Raw genomic sequence first — 21897 nt, forward strand, 5'->3', positions numbered from 1 at the left:
CAGTGAGAGACGTGTGCGCAGACACTGCAGGAGGTGAGAGGAAAGGCCTTCGGGATTCTGGAAGAAGAGTGTTGCAGGCACAGGAGCAGCGGGGCCAGGGGAGGTGGGAGAGACCAGTGTGGGTGGGAGACAGGTTGTGCAGGGCCTCCCCGGCTGTGGCGGGGACCTGGTGCTCTGAGTGACAGGAGCCATGAGGGGTGCTGAGCAGAGGAGGGGCGTGTCCTGACCTTGGCCCGAGGGATTCCCTCTGTCTGGGTGGAACAGAGGCTGTGGGGATAGGGTGGGACAGGTGAGCACAGAGGCGGGGAAGCAGCCTGGAGTGGTCAGGCCATGGGACAGGTGGCGGCTGCCAGCAGCCAGGGCGAGAAGTGGCCTGTTGTTGATGGCTAGGAGTGGGGTGGGGGAGAGGAGGGGTCACGGAGGCCTCTAAGGTTTGTGGCCAGAGCTCGTGGAGGGTTGGAGGCCCTGTTAACTCTGATGGTAGGGCCTGGAAAGAGCCCCTGGGAGAGGAAGGAGCTAGGTCAGCAGTGCAGGGGCTGGGTGGTGAACACAGTCCTCCAGCCTAGGCTTCTGGGGTTCTCACTCCACTGCTGGACAGCAGGAAGGCATCAGGATGTGGACTGACTTGACCCAGCAGAACCAAGGTGGCCCCTGAAACCTGCACGACTACACGGCTCTTTTTTTTTTTTTTTTTTAAGATTTATTTATTTATTTGAAAGGCAGAGTTACAGAGAAGCAGAGAGAGAGAGAGAGAGAGAGAGAGAGAGAGAGAGAAGAGAGAGAGAGGTCATCTGCTGGTTCACTCCTCAAATGGCTGCAACGGCTGGAGCTGAGCCGAACCAGTCGGGAGCTTCCTCCGGGTCTCCCACGTGAGTGCAGGAGCCCAAGGACTTGGGCCACCTTCTACTGCTTTCCCAGGCCATAGCAGAGAGCTGGATCGGAAGTGGAATATATCCGGGACGCGAACCAGTGACCATATGGGATGCTGGCACTGCAGACCCGGGCTTTAACCCGTTGTGCCACAACCCCTACCCCTGCAAAGTTCTTAAGTGGACACATGGTGCCACCTGGTGGCTGTCTTGGCTCCTCACAACCGTCTGTTTAGCTGGGCAGCCGAGGGCTGGGTTCCAACCTGGACCCCAGGAAGCCCGGCTCTCTGAGCCTTCCTGGGAGGGATGATGGCCCCGTATCTCACAAGAACCAACAGGTGGAGGAAAGGGAAGAGACTTTGAGGAGCGCGGGGCTTGGGGGCCCCGTGTCCAGTTTCGCTTTCTGCTGATTTTTCAATTTTATTCCACCTTCCTTTGCACTGATTTGTTTTTTTTGCTTAAGTGTTTTTGAGAAAATAATACAAACAAAAAAAGATCCATTCAAATCCTATGAAGACAGTATAGGTGGCGAGAAGTGAGCCACCCTGCTACCCAGCTCCCTGAGCCAGAGATGAACACCTCACAGTCACTCCCTTCCCGACACCCAGTGTGCATCCGTTCAGCGAACCTCAAGGGTTTACTGCACAGCAAACACACCCAGCTTGGGCTGGCTGGGGCTGGCTGGGGCTGGCCGGGGCTGGCCGGGGCTCTGCTTTGTCAAAAGAGCCTGGGCCCAAGGCCGGCAAGTTGGGTGGTCTCGTGGCTCACATCTCCCAGGTTGATTTCCTACTTCATACTTCGCAGGTTGCCCCCCACACACAATGCTTCTGTTTGATTTTTTTTTTTTTTGACAAGCAGAGTTAGACAGTGAGAGAGAGAGACAGAGAGAAAGGTCTTCCTTTTTCCATTGGTTCACCCCCCAATGGCCGCTGCGGCTGGCACGCTGCGCCGATCCGAAGCCAGGAGCCAGGTGCTTCCTCCTGGTCTCCCATGTGGGTGCAGGGAGACCAGGAGGTATTTTTTTTTTTTTATTTTTGACAGGCAGAGTGGACAGTGAGAGAGAGAGAGACAGAGAGAAAGGTCTTCCTTTTTGCCGTTAATTCACCCTCCAATGGCCACTGCTGCCGGCGCACCACGCTGATCCGAAGGCAGGAGCCAGGTGCTTATCCTGGTCTCCCATGGGGTGCAGGGCCCAAGCACTTGGGCCATCCTCCACCGCACTCCCGGGCCACAGCAGAGAGCTGGACTGGAAGAGGAGCAACCGGGACAGAATCTGGAGCCCTGACCAGGACTAGAACCCCGGGGTGCTGGGGCCGCAGGCGGAAGATTAGCCTAGTGAGCCGTGGCGCTGGCCCCCACCTGTTTGATTCTGTCCTGAGTTCTCAACAGACTTCCCATCTGGCAGGCCGTGGCTCTCAAAGCTATTTCCGTGGCACCGCCTGCTCAGCGTGGCACAGCTGCCGAGGTGTGTGAGTGACAGCTCCGTTCCTGTTTCTCACTGTGCAGGCCTGTTTCTGCTGCCACTTCCGCAGATGGGGACACTGAGGAGGAGGGAGGGAGAGTGGGCAGGGCGGGGAGGAATCCCAGGGCTCCACGCTGCAGGGCTCCTGGGGGCCAGAGCCCCGCCTGTAACCCGTGCTCTGCCTGCTTGCACTTTTCTCTGGTCATTCTCCCCCCCCCACACACACTTCCTGCTGGCTTCCTCCCTCCTGGCTGACCCTGCTTGCCCTGCACACCGCCCAGCCTGGCACACCCTCTGCCCATCCTCCAGACAAAGGCCCCTGCCACCCCGCCAGGCTTCTGTCATTACCCTCGTGTCCCTGTGCCCCTCAGCCGGTGGGCTCAGGACAGAGGCCTGGGCTCCGCGGCTGGCATTTGGCAAGCCCCATGATGTGCCGGCCACCTTCCGCTGACCGAGCCTCGCCAGGTCAGGAGGTGAAGACAGCCGGTGTGTGAGCTTCTACAGGCAGCTCCGTGCGTTTGGGGGCAGGAGGCGTGTCTTGAGCTCATCCCGCTCCGTGTGCACCTGTGACTGTTGTGTGGCTTCCAGGACTCAGGTTCTCCCCAGCACCGTGCCCTTGCATATGTTGCTCCCCCCGACTGCCATGCCATTCCCAGTGGTCTCTGCCTGAGCCCCCAGCCCCGTGTCGCTCCTCTGCAGCCACACGTGCGCACTTCTCCTTTGGAACAGGTGGGCTGGTGAACATCCGTGGCTCTTGTCAGCCAAGACCTCTCCCAGTCTGGGACACTGAGCTTTCTCCTCCTCCCGCAGGCAGTGGTTGGTGTCAGGAAGAAGCTGGGAGCTCCTGGGAGCCTCAGGGGCCAGGTGACCGTGGGTCCAACAACTACCGGCTGTAGGGCCTCAGCCGGGTCTCCCAACCTCTGCGTGTCGCAGCTCTTCCTGTCGAGTTGGAACCATACTGGTTTGTGCCCCTTAGGGTTGTATGAGTGTCAAAAGAGCGAAGGCATCTAGTGCTCGCAGAACTGGAACTGTGCTGGGGGGGGGGGGTTGATCTCCCATCCTCTGGTTCACTCCCCGAATAGCTTCAGCTGCCAAAGTTATCTCAGGCCAAGGCCAGGAGTCAGGAGCTCCGTCCAGGTGGTCTTCTGCTGCTTTCCCAGATACATTAGCAGGAAGCTGGGACAGAAGCGGAGCAGCCGGGACTCGAAGCGAATCGGCAGTCTGATACGGGTGCGAGCGTTGCTGTCACACTACCTGCCCCATCATTGCTTCTTTTTTTTTGAGCAAATTACCTGCTCAAAAAAGGAGACACTGGCTTCTGTAAGTAATAACACGACAGGGGACATCATGATAGTTTAATAACAGGTTCTCTCCCTGGCCCCAGACATAATCTTGCCTGTGGGTGCGGCTTCGTCCTGGGACCTGCCAGGCCCCAGCCATTCAAACGCCTGCTTAGGAGGCAGAGCTGGGTCTGTCGCTTTGCCTCTGACAGATTGGGAAGTCTCTTCCTTGTCTGTGCCAAGCACACAAGGGAGTCACTGTCCCCGCAAACCTTGTAAAGTTAATAAAATATGGTCATCAGGCTGAAAATGGAGAGAAAACGGAGACTACTAAGTGTTTCGAACCCTGCATAGGAGCAGATGGAGGCCCAGGGCGGGAGAAGGGACTCATTGACGGTGCCAAAGAAAGGTACAGGCGGGGGCAGCGCCAGCACCCAGGTCTCTGGGCCCCTGCTCGCTGCCCCTGGGTGATTACCTTCGGAAACGCCAGAGCCGCAGGCACAGAACCAGGGCTCCTGTCTTCAGGACAGCAAGGGTAGCAGAGCCTGCAGGACCTCCGCCAGCCCCCAGCACTGAGCTGGTTTTCACCATCCGCGGAGGCGGAGGCCGCTGTCATCAGACGGGAGACACCTGCAAAACCGAGGGTCATCCCCAGAAGAAAGCCCAGGGCGTGTCCAGGACGCAAAGCCAAGTGGCCTCTGCTGCTGGACCGAGGCTCTGTGTCCAGGACGCCCACCGATAGCCCTGTGCTGAGTGCCCGTGCTGGACACTCCCCATCCCCCCTTCCTCCTTCCAAGTCCCTAGTGTGGTTCCATACTGGGTCTCCACGTCCTCCAAGTAGCTTTTCAGGGAATGAAACAGACCCTAGAACTGAAGTTTTGAGTATGGCAGAAGTTAAAAGCTCCTTGGCTGCCTTACTCTGCGCATAGCGGTCGGGAGTCTAAGAACCCTGGGCCTCCGTCGGCCCATCTGTACAATGGGGCGGCGGGCACACCTGCTCTCCCGCAGCGCGGCTTTGCAGAATTACCAAGGCCTTTCTTCGCCCCGCCCCGTTCTTGCTGCGCCTGCGCAGCAGCATCGCTCAAGTTCCAGCCCCCTTCGCGCGCTCGAAGACTCGGCGCTCGACGGGCGTCTGTCAGCCTGTCTGCTTCTGTGGGCGCCGCCGCCGCAGGCGCGCCTGCCGAGCGCCGAGCAGCCGATGAAGATGGCGGACGGGGTTGTGTGAGGGACCGTGGAGGCCCAGAGCCGGGGCCCGAGGACGTGACAGCCCTGCGTGCCCGCGGGAGCCCGACGGGGTACAGAGCCCCAGGCCCGGCCTGAGGGGCTGGGGGCGCCGGAGACGGGCGGCTGTGCGGGCGTGGGATGGGTGTGGTGCGAGCTGTGGCTTTCGGGCCTTGCGAGTCGCTTGTGAGTGCGGGGGACGCCCGGGCTCCGCGGTTTGGCGGCTTCGCGGGAGTGGCTGTGCGGTCTCGGCGTTCGTGTGCTCGGTTCGTGCGGCGTCTGTGGCCCGCTCCCCCGGGCCGGAGAGGTGCGCGTTGTGGCTGTGCGGGGTGTGCGTGAGCTTGTGGGGGCCGTGGTGCCGTGCGGCCGCGGGATGTGGCTTGCGTGCCGGACGTTGCAGGCCGTGTCGGCTTATATTTTTATTTTGGTAACGTAATTCAGGCTGTGGGCGGGTTGCATATGTGTTCAGTTAGGCGTGTGCGGTCCGGTTTGGTGGTGTGCGGTAGATTTCTCTGTGCGTTACCGTTTGGTTGTGCGATTTTTAGAGTTCATTCATTCGTTCACTGAGCTTTTTTGTGGGGCTCTGTTGTTGTGTGGCAAGTCCTGGGCTGGCCCATGGGGGTCTGGGGTAACAGGTGGAGGCTGTGCCCCCGGGACGCCGACAGCGTTCGGTGAGTTTGGCGCGTGCACGAGCGAGTGTCCCTTGGAGCAGGCACCGTGAGGAGCATCGTGCTGGTTCGGAGGCTGGGAGTAGGGGTGACGGGTTGAGGAAGTGAGGTTTGGGCAGCAGAATGAGGGCTGAGCCTGCGGCCGGCGGGGGTGCCGCGGGCTGTGTGTTTGGTTTGTAGGGGCGAGGGCGGACAAGGAAGGGAGCCGCCCGGGGCAGAGCCGCCGCCGGGGAGAGCAGGTGGGTCCTGGAGCTGCCAGTTCAGTGGCCACCTGCAGAAACGGCCGCTGGGTTTGTTAACCAGCAAGACAAGCAGTTCGTTTAGACGTCTGTCTTCCCGGGGGCCCGGCTCGGTCCGTCCAAAGCTGAGGGTCACTCACTGTCGCTTACGTAGGTTCTTGAACCTATGGTTCTCGAGCAGAAATTTGCCTGCTCCTGTGGACCGGTTCTGTTTGCACTCCCCCTGTGGCTGGGAGTCTTCCTGAGGTGACACTGGACGTGACTTTGCCACGGCCCAGGAAGACCTGAAATGTAACTTTACAAGCCTTGAAATAGGCAAGCACTGAGTCTCTTTATTTTTTAGTTAGTGAGTTCAGGGACCGGCTTTGTGGCGCGGCCGGTGACGCCACTGCCTTTGATGCCAGCATCCCATATGGTTTGCCAGTTCCTGTCCTGACTGCTTCACTTTTTTTTTTTTTTTTTTTAAGATTTATTTATTTGAAAGGCAGAGTTACCGGGGGGGGGGGGGGAACGAGAGAGAGACAGAGAGAGAGAGAGGCAAAGAGAGAGAGAGAGGTGTCTTCCATCCATTGGTTCACTCCCCAAATGGCCGCAACTGCCGGAGCTGTGCCGATCCAAAGCTAGGAGCCAGGAGTTTCTTCCGGGTCTCCCATGCAGGTGCAGGGGCCCAAGGACTTGGGCCATCTTCTGCTGCTTTCCCAGGCCATAGCAGAGAGCTGGATTGGAGGTGGAGCAGCCCAGTCTCCAGCCGGTGCCCATATGCGATGCCGGCACTGCACCAGCTCCGCCACAGCGCCAGCGCCTGCTTCACTTTTGATCTAACTCCCTGCTAATGTGCTTGGGTGGTCCTGCACCCACATGGGAGACCCAAAATGGAGTTCCAGGCTCCTGGCTCCGACTTGACCCAGCCCTGGCAGTTGTGGCCATCTGGGGAGTGCACCAGCAGATGAAAGATCTCTCTCTCTCTCCCATTCTTTCTCTAACTCTGCCTTTCAAATAAAATGTTTTTAAATATTAACTAATTCACTAATGTATTTATTAGAGAGGCACAAAAGAGAAGAGAGCAAGCTATCTCATCTATATGGTGGTACATTCCCCAGTGCCCACAGCATCCTGGGTTAGCACTGAAGCTGGGAGCAGAATACTCAGGCTAGGTTTTCCAGTGAGTGGCAGGAACCAAATTACTTGAGCTCCTGCCTCCTAGGATCTGCAGTAGCAGGAAACGGCTCAGGAGCCAGATGTGGGTATCAAACCTGTGTGCTCTGATATGGGATGGAGGGGGAGGTCTTAACAGCTAGGCCAAGTGCCCATCTCAAATCTTTCACTTGTGAAACAGTGAGAGCCTCAGGTTTGTGGTTCAGCTCGTTCACTGGTTTATAAAATCTGGTAAGCCTGGAGAGACAGGACTCTACAAATATAAAACACAAAATGGATTTTCCTTTTGATTATCAGATATCAATATTCCTCCTTAGAATATGGCTGGGAGCTTTGTTTCAATACAGCAGACACTTTTTAAATTTTTTAAAATTTACTTCTGGAATATTTATTTACTTATTTGGAAGGCAGAGTGACAGACAAGTATCTTCTATCTGCTGGTTCACTCCCCAAATGCCTGAAAGAGCCAGGGGGAAGGCCCAGCTGAAGCCAAGAGCCTGGAACTCAATCCAGACTGACTGGGACCCGAGTACCCTCACCATCACCTGCTGGACCCCAGGGTGCACATAAGCAGCAATATGGAGTTGCAAGCAGAGTTGGGGCTCAGATCCAGGCACTCCAGGCTCATCTTAACCACCGTGCCAAACACCCATCCCCATATTTAAGAAAGATATCTTACCAGTATCCGAACAAATGATCAAAGTGTAGAGCCAAATAAAAACTTCTGCTTGTTGATAACTACTTACGACTCTTCTCCAGCTGTTAAAATGCTTGCAGATTAAGAAAGTGCATGGGGCTGGTGCCGTGGCTCACTTGGTTAATCCTCCGCCTGTGGCACCGGCATCCCATATGGGCGCCGGATTCTAGTCCCAGTTGCTCCTTTTTCTGTCCAGCTCTCTGCTGTGGCCTGGGAAGGCAGTGGAGGATGGCCCAAGTGCTTGGGCCCTGCAACCGCATGGGAGACCAGGGAGAAGCACCTGGCTCCTGGCTTCGGATCTATGCAGCGCCGGCTATGGCGGCCATTTGGGGAGTGAACCAACGGAGGGAAGACCTTTCTCTTTGTCTCTTTCTCTCACTGTCTATAACTCTACCTGTCAAATAAATAAATAAAAAAGTGCATTATTTGGCGTGAGTGTAACCAGTGCCTTGATGCTGTGTTTTCTTGTCTTCAAGAATCTATGTAATTGCTGTTTTCCAGTGATGTTCTCAGGTCTTAGGTTTGCTTAGTGTAAGCATATGGGAAACAGTTTGTTCTCTCCAACTTATACCAAACAAACACTGAGTATCCTTGTTGAAACTGTGAAAAAAAGAAAAAGAGTCCTCAGTTGTTGCTAAATTTCCTGAATTGGCTTTTCTTTTTTTCTTTCTTTCTTCCTTTCTTAGGGCTCCTGCTCCTGCAGAGAGGAAACCTCAGCCAGGGCCATGACGAGGCCACTTCCCTGTCATCCGTGTACGGCTCGGCTAAGTTAACGCTGCGGGAGCCTGGGGAGGAACCACGCTACTGTCGGCATGAGGCCGCTGCCTTCCCAGAGCTGAGAGGGGCGCTGCCATGGCCTCTTTGGATGACCCGGGAGAAGTGAGGGAGGGCTTCCTCTGCCCCCTGTGCCTGAAGGACCTGCAGTCATTCTACCAGCTTCAGTCCCATTACGAGGAGGAGCACTCGGGCGAGGACCGCGATGTCAGAGGGCAAATTAAAAGTAAGAGGCGAGGGTCTTGCCTGTGCCATTCCATGAGTGAGAGCTTGAATTCATGGGTTGGTTTCCATCCGCCTCCGTGTTGCCGCTGGAGCAGGAGGGTGATAATAGTAACAAGCAGATGTCTGGCCCTTGCCCTGGGCCAGGCATGGTTCCAATCTCCCCATGTATTTATTTCCTTTAATCTTCACAGTAGCTGTGTGGGTAGGAGTCTTCGACAAGGAAAGATTAGATAACTTGGCTAAGGGCACATGTGAGGCAGAGCCTGATTTTGAGTGTAGTGAATGTGGTCACTGTGATCTCCTGTCTCTCGCTAGACAATTCTAGTTTTGTTAACCAGGGTTACAAGGGTTTGGAGAGGAATTGCTTTCTTTTGCCTTGAAAGTGGAAGCACATTGTGTACCTGTTGGCCTGTCACGAGTTTAAGCCTCCCACCATCATTCCTACCCCAAGTGGACCTTGCTGTCTACAGTCCAGGAAACGCAGTGGTTTAATAAACTCCAAAATTAAACCTTGGTTTTTGAGCTTCCAAGGGCTCAGGCCTTAGAAAATTGTAGGAAAAATTTTTCAGAATTTGACTATATATGTGTTTATTCTACTTTCTACACTTTAATTTTGAACTCCCAACTGAGATGTTTCTCCTGTGGAATTTTGTTTCGTGCTTATTAGCCAACTTGCTTCTCACGCTTGGCAGCATTTCTGAGGTTGGGAGATTCCAAAAACTTGGGTGCTATATTCACCATCTTGGGTGGGAGAGAAAGAAATGATCCTAAGTGGTATTCTGAAGTGGCCCCCAAACTTAGGAGTCATGTGCACCTTGTAATCACATAGTTGTCCCTGGAGTCCACTTCAGGTCTCTAGGAAAAAAGAATTGCTGGAAACATCCATCCACAGACACGACAGAGTCAAACATTTCTGGACTCCTGAGGACTTGGATTATCAAAGGGACTTCTCACTGTAAGGCTGGAGCAGAGCCTTAACTGGTGGGAAGCAAAACCCCCCAAAACCTGTGTTTACATAGTTTTCAGAGTTTCTCTCACATACACTGTGATTTCATTTGACTACCAGCAACCATGGGGGACTGTGGTGGTCTGATTTTACAGTGAGGAGGCTTCTGAGGTGACTTGGCAGAGCTAGCCCTGCATCCTAGGCCATCGATCACCTCTGAGCCCTCTACTTCTCTTTCCATGGGGCATCACTGGAGATGAGGCCCTGTGCACATTCCATTCACAGCACGCGTTACAGCTTCTGGGGAAAAAGGTAAAACCCGACTTGATTATGAAAGCTTCCTTGACAAGTGAAGGGTTGCCATGGTTTTTAATGAGCTTCCAGTCCTAGTGGCAACTGACCTGTGTTGTATAGCACACCATCCCTCAGACTGGTGGTGCTGGTGGTCGACAGGTCAGAGAATGTCTGCAGAGTGCCTTGATGGCCTTTTTAAAAGAGGAAATGTGTTTAAGTTCATTTAGGGAATGATAGGGGCTCTATTAGGGAGTATTGGATAACATGAAAATTTTGATCCTTAAAAGAAAAGATTGTTTTAGTATTTCCCAGTTCTCCATTGCTTTCTCGTTAATGGTTGGATCTTGAGTGATTTCTGTTTCTTTCTGCCACTAAACTGGTACAAAATGGTGGCAATCCTTTGACACTTAGTACTTTGTGGAGTTTTTATGACTTTGAAGGGCTCTGTTACTTAAATGACATTAGAGACACCCCCACAGCTTTTCAAAACTCTAGGTGAATGCAGACCCAGAGGGGCTAGCAGTACATACTCTGTGCCAATGATCATTTCTTTAGTCAGGAAGGAATTCAGAATTAGGCAATTGAAGTCTTAAAGATTGACATCAAAGACTTTTGAAAAGTCCTTCAAAAGCAGATCACTTCTCCCTTGGTCTTTCGGTTCTCAGAAATCTTACGACATTGATAGTTTTAGGCAAGTGAAAAATTAAACCCAGAAGAGCAAACGTGGCATCAGGTTTCGAAGGCATTAAGAAAAGATGAGCTGATGCATGGTCACGAAGAAGTGGCCCATGGGCCGGCGCCGTGGCTCACTAGGCTAATCCTCCGCCTGTGGCACCGGCACCCGGGTTCTAGTACCGGTTGGGGTGCCAGATTCTGTCTCAGTTGCTCCTCTTCCAGTCCAGCTCTCTGTTGTGGCCCGGGAGTGCAGTGGAAGATGGCCCAGGTCCTTGGGCCCTGCACCTGCATGGGAGACCAGGAGGAAGCACCTGGCTCCTGGCTTCGGATCGGCGCAGCGTGCCGGCCGCAACACACTGGCTGTAACAGCCACTTGGGGGGTGAACCACCGGCAAAAGGAAGACCTTTCTCTCTGTCTCTGTCTCTCTCACTGTCTAACTCTGCCTGTCAAAAAAAAAAAAAAAAAAAAAAAAGTGGCCCATGGATATGAGTCCAGTCCTGGTTCAGCCATGGTGTAGCCCATTTACAGTAAGTAGGAGAAATCTGGTTGAAAATTATTTGTAGCTTCTGCTTTCTGTTTCTTTGAATGTGTGCTTTGGGGTTTGTTCTTAATTGGCCCCCTCTGGAAGGGTTACACCCAGACTGGGAATGCTGCCAGGCAGTTTTTTCTATGTCTTCCAGAGTGGCTAAATGCATAGACGGCCTGTTTAACTTGACACGGTTTAGTCTTGTTTGCAGAAAGGAATTGTTTGCTAACTGGTGTTTCCTGTCTGCTGGACCCTTTGTTCACATCCGCAGTTCCCTCTTCCCTGTTGTTGGAAAAGACTACTTTAACAGGCTCCCAAGGGTGTGCCTTAGGTCTGACGTTTTTCCAGTTGCAAAAAACCATCCTGCAGTGGCTGATAGTCTAAGAATTTATGTATTGGGGTGACTGACAAAGACCCACCTATCTCATTCCCACTCCCTTCCTGCTAGCCCCCACCCCGTGCCACCATGTCTGCATTTACTTAGGGTTTTGAAAAGCTGTGGAAAAAAAAATAAATAAAAGCTCTGGGATTATTTTTAATGTCATTCAAGTCATAGGACATTTCAGAGTCATGAGAACTCTATGAGGTATTGATATTAGATGTTAATGACATTTTGGATTAAATGTGATATTTTGTACTAGAGTTTTGCAGGGATGGGGAACATTTAGCTGGTGAAATCATTTGGTCCTTTGCCTGCCAAGGCAACCACATGTGGGACTCAAAATCAATGAACCTATCGCAGGCTAATTTTTAAGTTGATAATTTTGTACAGGCTGTGAATGATGTCACAGATACCCAAATGGCCCTTGGCAGAAAGGGATAGCAGTCACCCAGGACTTAAGGACACCAGTGATAGAGCAGTTTAGAACTGAGAATTATTTTTTATTCCTTGCCAGTTGATTGTTGTGTTTTAACTGTGGTCCTGCAGAACCGCAGCACAGGTGGCAGAACCCTGTTCTGCAGAAGCCTCATTCGCGGATCAGTGCTAGCTGTGGGAGAGCTGGCTCTTGTTACAGTAGTGGGAGGTGTGTACTTCCAGCCCTCCTGTGTCTAAGATTCCTGATCCTGAGTGAAGCTTGTTTCTCTCCATCTTTGCTGGCATTTCCTCCTTTGTAGGCAAGGCTGTGTCTTGCCTTAGGAAGTTGTGAGCAATGAACTGTACAGTGTGTTTGAAGATGTCTTTCATTGTGCCTGGTTCCCACAGTGACTCGGTCCAGGAGATGTTCATTTTCTTACTAGCCTGGTTCCCTTTGTGTTAGGTTGCAGATATATGTATTTCTTGAAGCTTTTGTAAATATTATCATCTTTATCTTCAGTAAGCAGGTAGGCATTTATGGAGCAAAGAAGAGCTCTGTGTCCAATTGTAGATTATGGAGAACACCTGTCCAGGGCTCTTGAGAAATGAGAAGTGTTTACTTGTGAATATCAGGGGTAAATAAATTAGCACCATTGAATTTGATTAAAATTTTTTTATTTTAATTGAGGAGAAGTTTATATATAAGTTTATAAAAGAGTTTATGAACTTGTTTGAAAGCCACTGTGACACAGAGTGGGTGGGAGTAGAGAGAGAAATGGAGAAAAATCTTGCATCTGCTGGCTCACTCCCTAAATGGCTGCAGCAGCCAGCTTTGGAGCCAGGAACTCTATCCGGGTCTCCCACATGTGTGGCAGCCATCCATCTTCTCTGCCATCCCAGTACATGAGCAGAAAGCTGGATTGGAAGTGGACCAGCCAGCACACAGGCAGGCACTCCAGTACGGGGTTCCAGTGTCACAAATGGTGACTTAACTTGCTGTTCCATGACACTAGCACCTGTACATAAGTTTTTCAGTGAACAGTAAGTTTTGACAAACATGAATACTCATATAACCACCACCCTAATTAAGAGGAAAAAAAACACTTTCATCACCCTGGTTCCGTCATTGCATTTAGTGTTTTTTTGTTTTTGTTTTGTTTTGTTTTTTTTTGACAGGCAGAGTGGACAGTGAGAGAGAGAGAGAGACAGAGAGAAAGGTCTTCCTTTTTGCCTTTGGTTCACCCTCCAATGGCCGCCGAAGGCAGGATCCGAAGGCAGGAACCAGGTGCTTCTCCTGGTCTCCCATGGGGTGCAGGGCCCAAGGACCTGGGCCATCCTCCACTGCACTCCCGGGCCATAGCACAGAGCTGGCCTGGAAGAGGGGCAACTGGGACAGAATCTGGTGCCCTGACCGGGACTAGAATCCGCTGTGCCGGTGCTGCTAGGCAGAGGATTAGCCTGTTAAGCCACGGCGCCGGCCTGCATTTAGTTTTTTTTTTTTTTTTAATTTTTATTTTTTTTAATTTTTGACAGGCAGAGTGGACAGTGAGAGAGAGAGACAGAGAGAAAGGTCTTCCTTTGCCATTGGTTCACCGTCTAATGGCCACCGCGGCCAGCGCACTGCGACCAGCGCACCGTGCTGATCCAAAGCCAGGAGCCAGGTGCTTATCCTGGTCTCCCATGGGGTGCAGGGCACAAGCACTTGGGCCATCCTCCACTGCACTCCCTGGCCACAGCAGAGAGCTGGCCTGGAAGAGGGGCAACCGGGACAGAATCCGGCGCCGCAACCAGGACTAGAACCCGGTGTGCCGGCGCCGCAAGGTGGAGGATTAGCCTGTTGAGCCGCGGCGCCAGTGCATTTAGTTTTAACACTTGTATTTCATTGGGCTCTTAAATTAGGCAGTGAAAGGCCAGTGTTGCAGTGTAGTGATAAAGATGCCACCTACAATGCTGCCATCCCATGTGGGTACTGGATTGAGTCCTGCTGCTCCACTTCTGATCCAGCTCCATGCTAATGGCCTGGGAAAAGCAGCAGAAGATGGCCCAAGTGGGCTCCTGCTACCCACGTGGGAGACCTGAAGGAAGCTCCTGACTCCTGGCTTCAGCCTGGCCCTGTCCCTGCTGTTGCGGCCATTTGGGGAGTGAACCAGCGAATGGAAGATATCTGACTCTTGTCCTCTGTCTGAAACTCTGACTTGCAAATAAGTAAATAAGTCTTATAAAAAAGGAAGGAAGGAAGGTAGGTCAGAGTTATAGATGGGTGCAACAGCCGGGACTGGGCCAGGCTGAAGCCGGGAGCCACAGGCTTCTTGCAGGTCTCCCACATGGGTAGCAGACCCAAGCTCTTGGGCCATTCAGGAGCTGGATTGAAAGTAGAGCAGCCAGTTCTTAAACCGGCACCCAAATGGGATGCTGGCATCGCAGACAGAGGCTTAATTTGCTCTGTCACAACCCTGACTTTCAGATAAAGAAATAAATCTTTAAAAAAAAGTGTAATAGTAAGCCTATATATTGGCCACATAAACAATCCTAATGCTCATACTGACTAATACCTCTGTGGTATTTGTAATAGAGTGTTTAGATATTTATTGTTGCATTTCATTTGGGATCCAAGTATTTCTTGTACATTTTTTTTAAACAAAGGACATGTAGTCCATCAATTATTGTTTTTGAGATTTCCCTTGACTTGTTATACGGTGTTCTAAATAGGATCATTTGTGTTGTATGTTTAAAGGTCTTGTCCAGAAGGCTAAGAAAGCAAAGAACAAGCTGTTGAAACGAGAAGGTGATGATCGAGCAGAATCAGGGACCCAAGGATATGAGTCTTTCAGCTATGGAGGGGTTGATCCTTACATGTGGGAACCCCAAGAACTTGGTAAGAAGATCATTTCATTCATTCGGCAAATAACCATTGAATAGCTACCTTGTGCTACGTAGTGTTTTAAGAAGTGGTTGAGGAAGCAGCATAAATCAAAGTGGCCTAACCTTCTCAAGAACCATGTTGAGAAATGAGGGACTGGAAAAGAAGGAGGTGTGCGTGTGCTCTGTGTTAGTGCTGTTCACTGCTATATACAGGTGCTCTCATTGAATCTTCACTGCACCCCACAAGAACCTGCCTGGGTCAAACAGATGGTGATCTGCACACGTGGGATGTGATTCCAGGTCTCTGACATCAGCCTGGGCTGGCTCCATTGCTGGGCTGTCTACTCTCACCCGGGACATTGCCTGCCTAGTGTGAGACATGGTGTGTACGGCTTACTTTTCTAAAATGCACGGTTATGGCACCATCTACTTACTTTCAAAGTGATCATCATTTTAGGGTGATGAAAATGTTCTAAAATTTACTGTGATGTGCAGTTCTGTTAATATAGTTAAATCCAGGCCGGCGCCGCAGCTCACTAGGCTAATCCTCCGCCTTGCGGCGACGGCACACCGGGTTCTAGTCCCAGTCGGGGCACCGATCCTGTCCCGGTTGCCCCTCTTCCAGGCCAGCTCTCTGCTGTGGCCCAGGAGTGCAGTGGAGGATGGCCCAAGTCCTTGGGCCCTGCACCCCACGGGAGACCAGGAGAAGCACCTGGCTCCTGCCATCGTATCAGCGCGGTGTGCCGGCTGCAGTGCGCCAGCCGCGGCGGCCATTGGAGGGTGAACCAACGGCAAAAAAAAGGAAGACCTTTCTCTCTGTCTCTCTCTCACTGTCCACTCTGCCTGTCAAAAAAAAAAAAAAAATATATATATATATATATAGTTAAATCCATTGATTTGTATATCTTAAAAGGTGAATTCTAGGTATGTAGATTCGATCTAAATAAAGATGTTATCAAAAAGATTACACTACACACTGCATTAAATAATCATATATCACTTAACTGTTGAATGATAATAGTCATTAGTATAATAAAATACTTTCTGGCTATGAAATGGATAAATAGTCATTCCTTCTTAGTGCTTTATTATTCTTTCATGTTCAAGATCTTGTTCACCTTTCACAAAATCCTTGGGACACAGAGTGGCTAGTGATGCTCATTCCCTATTTATGGGTGAGAAAGCTGAGATTCAGAGAAAGAAAGTGATTTGTACCCAGGGTCAGCTGCTGTGTCCTTACAGTGCCACTTTACAGAAAGTGTCATTTTAGATGGGAAGGGGTGGGGGGGGATTGCTTTAAAAATAATCCTGTATGCCTGTGTAATGATGAGTTAGTGTTTATAGTCATCCCGGGGCCGGCACTGTGGCGCAGCGGGTTAAAGCCCTGGCCTTAGGTGCTGGTATCCCATATGGGCACCAGTTCTGGTCCTGGCTGCTCCTCTTCTGATCCAGCTCTCTGCTGTGGCCTGGGAAAGCATTGGAGGATGGCCCAAGTCCTTTGGCCCCTGTACCCATGTGCCCTGTACACATGGGAGACCCGGACGGAAGAAGCTTCTGGCTCCTGGTTTCAGATTAGCTCAGCTCTAATCATTGAGGCCATTTGGGGAGTGAACCAGAGAATGGGAGAACTCTTTCTCTGTCTCTACCTCTCTCTGTAGCTCTGTCTTTCAAATGGATAAAATGAATCTTAAAAAAAAAAAAAAAAAAATGAGGGAACTTCACAAAGGTCATGGAGAAATGGAATTAAAAATAATAAAATGTATAAATTTTAAAGTTCCATCAAATTCAAGATACTTTTATAAGTGATGATACCAGCTATTTCTTCCATCCCATCCCTAAAGATCCAAGAGTTCTGGTAATCTAACTATGTCAATGAAGTATTTTTATACATTGTTGCCTGAAGAAAAATGGTTGTTTTTTTTAAAAATTTCTTAAGATTAGGAAGCAAAAAGAATCCAGAAGGAGTCAGATCAGAACTGTAAGGTGAACACCTCGTGATTTCTCATTGAAAATCTCATGGAGTTGCGCTGTTTGATGAGGAGAAGAGCATTGTCAAGGTAGAGAAGGACGGGACGTTTTCCATGGGTGTTTTTGTGCTAAAGCTTTAGCCAACTTTTCTCTGCACACTCTCATAATGAGTAGATGTTGTCGTTCTTTGGTCCTCCACAGAGTCAACAGGCAAAATGTTTTGGGCATTCCAAAAAGTGTTTCTGTGGTCTTTGCTCTTGACTGGTTCTCTTCTGTTTCTACTTTGGTTGGGTCACTTGTACCTCTTGGTAGCCATTGTTTGTGCTTTGTCTTCAGGACTATTCTGTTAAAGTTGTGTTTCACCTCCTGTTCCAGTTCTTTGAAGAAATGCTTCTGGATCTTGATCTCACTTGTTTAGAATTTCCATTGAAAAGCTCTGCTCTTGTCTGTGGCTATCTAGGTGCAGAAAGTTTGCTGCATTTTAATTTTTCAGTCAGAATTGTGTTGGCTGCGCTGTTGGAGATGTCTGTGGTGTCGGCAGCTGTTTCAGCTGTTAAACGTCAAACCTCTTCAGTTAGAGTGCAAGCGAGATGAATTTTTCCCTTGTAAATTGACATGGGTGGTCTGTTGCTGAGGGCTTTATTGTCAGTATCATGTTGTCCCTTCTTAAAAGGAATTATCCATTTTTTTTTCTTTTTATTTGACAGGTAGAGTTATAGACAGTGAGAGAGAGGGACAGAGAGAGAAAAGTCTTCCCTCCGTTGGTTCACCCCCCAAATGGCCTCCACAGCCGGCTCTGCGCCGATCTGAAGCCAGGAGCCAGGTGCTTCTTGCTGGTCTCCCATGCAGGTTCAGGGGCCCAAGCACTTCTGCCATCCTCCACTGCCTTCCCAGGCCACAGCAGAGAGCTGGACTAGAAGAGGAGCAACCAGGACAGAACCCGGTGCCCATATGGGATGCCGGTGCCACAGGCGAAGGATTAACCAAGTGAGCCACGGCGCCAGCCCGGAATTATCCATTTGTAAATTGCTTTTTTTTATTTTTGACAGGCAGAGTGGATAGTGAGAGAGAGACAGAAAGAAAGGTCTTCCTTTGCCACTGGTTCACCGTCTAATGGCCACCGCGGCCAGCGCACTGCGACCGGTGCACCGTGCTGATCCAAAGCCAGGAGCCAGGTGCTTATCCTGGTCTCCCATGCGGGTGCAGGGCCCAAGGACTTGGGCCATCCTCCACTGCACTCCCTGGCCACAGCAGAGAGCTGGCCTGGAAGGGGGGCAACTGGGATAGAATCTGGCGCCCCGACCGGGACTAGAACCTGGTGTGCCGGTGCCGCAAGGCGGAGGATTAGCCTAGTGAGCCGCGGCGCCAGCCTGTAAACTGCTATTTTGTGGGGCCTTAGTCCCCATAAACTTTTCATAAAGCACCAGTAATTTCACCATTTTTCCACCCAAGCTTCACCATAAATTTGATATTTGTCCTTGTTTTAATTTTAGGAGAATTCATGTTGCTCTCAAAAGGGTGCTTTTTGTACTGATGGCAAATCTTTGTAAGTGTCTCAAACTAGATCCTTTTCAGACATGTTGTAGCAAATTAACTAATATGAGTTTATTTTGCAGCAAAAATATTTTTTTGAAATCCATGCATGGTTTTTTCATAATATGCATTGTCCATGATCGTTTTGAAGATTTCCTTGTATACACAATTTTTAAAAAAAATTTATTTATTTATTTGAAAGAGTTACACAGAGAGAGACGGAGAGGCAGAGAGAGAAAGATAGAGAGAGAGGTCTCCCATTGCTGGTTCACTCCCTAATTGGCTGCAATGGCTAGAGCTACACCAATCCAAAGCCAGGAGCCAGGAGCTTCTTCCGGGTCTCCCATGTGGGTGCAGGGGCCCAAGGACTTGGGCCATTTTCCACTGCTTTCCCAGGCCATAGCAGAGAGCTGGATTGGAAGTGGAGCAGCCAGGACTCAAACTGGTGCCCATATGGGATGGTGGCACTGCAGGAGGCAGCTTTACCCGCTATGCCACAGCGCCGGGCCCCCACAATTTCAAAAAATTATTTTATTTGAAAGGTATAGAGATGGTTTACTGGCTTACTGCTGCTGGTGTACTCTGACTGCTGGTTTACTCCTCAAATACCCACAGCAGCCAGAGCTGGGCCAGGCCAAAGCCGGGAGCCTAGAACTCAGTCTGGGGCTTCCACTTGGGAGTCAGGGACACAACCACATGAGCCATTATCTGCTGCCCCCCAGGGTGTGCGTTAGCAGGACACACTGAGAGTCAGGAATTGAGCCTGGCACTCCAGTGTGGGATCCAGCGTCCCACGTGGTGACTTCACTGCTGCACTGAAGCCGCCCTCATACAGTCTGTATTTGTCAACTTAGAAAAAGTAATCTTGTAACATAGAAGAATGTGGCATATGACAAATTCTGTGTTTGGTTCAGCCAGTAAATGTAGAGTTGATCATTGAGGAGGAGGTGCAGTGAGTGCGCGTAGGGTCAGGGAGCGTGCAGCATTGGGGTTTGGAAGAGGTGCGATAGAGCAGCAGGTATTTCAGATAGTGAGCTACTGGGGTAGTGAGCTGCATGGTTCCATGTGTGTCGGGGACATTTGTCCTGCACGTTTGTCATTTGGCTGCTGGACTGAGGAAGGTAGGAATTCACGTAGCTCCCTTCAAGGCCATCTATTACCATTTCCATGTTTTTGGCCACTTTGAGAAGAAATTTTTTGAAAGATTTTTTATTTATATATTTGAGAGGTAGAGTTACAGACAGTGAGACAGAGAGACAGAAAGGTCTTTCTTCCATTGGTTCACTCCCTAGATGGCCGCAATGGCTGGAGCTGCGCTGATCTGAAGCCAGGAGCTTCTTCCCGGTCTCCCACGTGGGTGCAGGGGACCAAGCACTTGGGCCATCTTCTACTGCTTTCCTAGGCCGTAGCAGAGAGCTGGATTGGAAGAGGGGCAACTGGGACTAGCGCCAGTGCTCATAAGGGATGACGGCACCGCAAGCGGAGAGTTAACCTACTACACCACAGCGCTGGCCCTGAGAAGAATTGTTTATATTCTGATGAAAAATCATGTTGTACCAACTTTACAAAGTACAGAAAAATAGAATAAGAATCACTGGTAACATTACTGTCCTTTTTTTAATAGGCATTCATGTACAGTCAGTATCCTGAGGGCTTCATAAAATTGACTCAGTCTTCCTAACAGTCCTGTGAAATAGAAACTTGGTATTCCCACTTTGTGGCCTGTTTGATTGTCCCACTTTGTCGATGAGTACACGGAGTTACAGAGGCCAGGTGGTTTGTCCAAGTCATGCAGTGTGCAACAGAATTGCAACTTGAGCACTGGCTGGCTCCAGAGTCCTGGTCCTACCTGCAGGGTTCAAAGACCCCTCATATTGTACTGTGTGGCCTGCAAGAGCACGTAGTAAATGCTTCAGAAATTTCCTTCCAGTTGCTTTCTTAGATTTTGAATTTTTATTGAGACTTTGAAGTCCTAGAATTTCTGCTTGTTTTTGGAATTCACTGACAGCAGCCCAGTGGAGAGGCTCCCTCAGCGAAGTCACATCACTCTTCTCCTGCCTTGCTGTGTTCCAGGTGCTGTGAGAAGCCAGCTTTCTGACTTCAAAAAGCATCGAGCTGCCCGAATTGACCACTATGTTGTTGAAGTCAATAAATTAATAATCAGGTTAGAGAAGGTAAATTTTGTTGTTTTAAAATACTTCTTTTTTTCTGCAAATACAGATTTTCTGTGTGGAAAAACTACATTTCTGTAACATGTATCAAGTTTGTCAGATGCGTCTGGGGCTGGTGGGAAAATAGCCCGAGAATTGAGGAGGGCGCAGTGAGCAGTTCTGGCCCGGCTGGCTTCCCTGCCGGGGATGGCCCTGGTTGACACTCAGCACACCCAGCTCCCCTTTTCCCTCCTGTGAAGCCCACTTGGCTTCTGGAAGCTTCTCTGCCTTCCTCTTGTGGGTGTCCCAGGCACTGTCACTCAGCAGTGTGTAGTGTGTGATGTCATCTGATGGAGAGCGGGTCTGAGGGACTGCTGAGCCAGTGCCAGGGTCCGGTGCGGGGACGTCTTGTCCTGTGGTGTGAGTCTGCAGAGCCGTGATCGCTGTTGTGTATGACCTGTATAGGGAGCGGTGGGCCTGGGGGCAGCCGCAGGCACAGCTCTCTGGATGTGCTTGTGAGGCAGGAGTATGTGGCCTGTGTATTGTCCAGGAGGACTGTGGGGAGTTGGGAATTTCCCTTTGCTTCCAGTCCTGGCCCCTGCCCTGTCCCTGCCCGTTCTGGGTTATTGCCAAAACGGTACTGGTGATAAAGAGGTTGGAATTGGGTCGTAGGAGGGAAGGTGTCTTCTAGATGTAAAAGTAATACCGTGTCCCAGGTAGACTTGCTTTGGAGCTTTGTGGGGTGAAGACACATGAGACGCCAGCAGTGGAAGGTGTGGAATGACTGCAACTATCACTGGTTAATTCCATATGGCCCTGTTTTCTCCTGCTCAGCTCACGGCATTTGACAGAGCGAATACTGAGTCTGCAAAGATTCGAGGTAACTTTGGGACTTTTTCTCACATTCATTTTCTTTTTTATCTTTGTCCCTGACCAAATCTCGTTTTGTAATGGTGTGCTTTCTTTGTTGCTTGCTTTTTGGTTTGTTCTTCCCGCAGCAATAGAAAAGTCTGTGGTGCCTTGGGTCAATGACCAGGACGTCCCTTTCTGCCCAGACTGTGGGAATAAGTTCAGCATCCGTAACCGCCGCCACCACTGCCGCCTCTGTGGCTCTATCATGTGCAAGAAGTGCACGGAGCTCATCAGCCTTCCCTTTGCAAGTAGGTGACATGACGGTGGGCGCTGCAGCCTGGCGTCCTCTTGGGACTGGCTTATTTGCCGAACACTGGGACTGTGAGGCCTTTTTGTTTCTGAGTGGGCCATGGGTTCTTCGTTAACTCATATGTTGGTTCCCTGAAACCCAGGGCAGTCTAGGTGCTGTGCTAGGGGCCAAGGTGCAGAGGTTTGGAACAGGAGTTGGCAAACAGTTTTTGAAAAGGACCAGATAGTAAATATTTCAGGCTTTGTGGGCCATGGACGGAACCTGTGACATTTCTTATTTTTCTAACGCCCTTCTAAAAATGTGAAAACTGTCCTTGACTTGTGGGCCATACAGAAACTGGCTGTGGCTGGATGTGGCTCACAGGGTCCTCACCAGCCCACCTAGTTGTCCTTTC

General features: G+C 50.6%; 1 protein-coding gene across 1 annotated transcript in view; it reads left to right on the top strand.

Moving 5' to 3' along the window:
- Nucleotides 1-4804: 4804 nt before the first annotated feature.
- The window catches only part of RBSN (rabenosyn, RAB effector), a 30507-nt gene continuing 13414 nt past the window's right edge, over nucleotides 4805-21897 (top strand). The window contains exons 1-6 of the mRNA XM_062200504.1: nucleotides 4805-4906; nucleotides 8278-8591; nucleotides 14563-14703; nucleotides 20265-20365; nucleotides 21176-21221; nucleotides 21340-21501. Coding sequence (XP_062056488.1) covers nucleotides 8444-8591; nucleotides 14563-14703; nucleotides 20265-20365; nucleotides 21176-21221; nucleotides 21340-21501 — 598 coding nt within the window. The 5' untranslated portion in view covers nucleotides 4805-4906; nucleotides 8278-8443. The remainder of the gene's footprint in view (nucleotides 4907-8277; nucleotides 8592-14562; nucleotides 14704-20264; nucleotides 20366-21175; nucleotides 21222-21339; nucleotides 21502-21897) is intronic.

The sequence above is a fragment of the Lepus europaeus genome, chromosome 9 (assembly GCF_033115175.1).
Source record: "Lepus europaeus isolate LE1 chromosome 9, mLepTim1.pri, whole genome shotgun sequence".
NCBI lineage: Eukaryota > Metazoa > Chordata > Mammalia > Lagomorpha > Leporidae > Lepus > Lepus europaeus.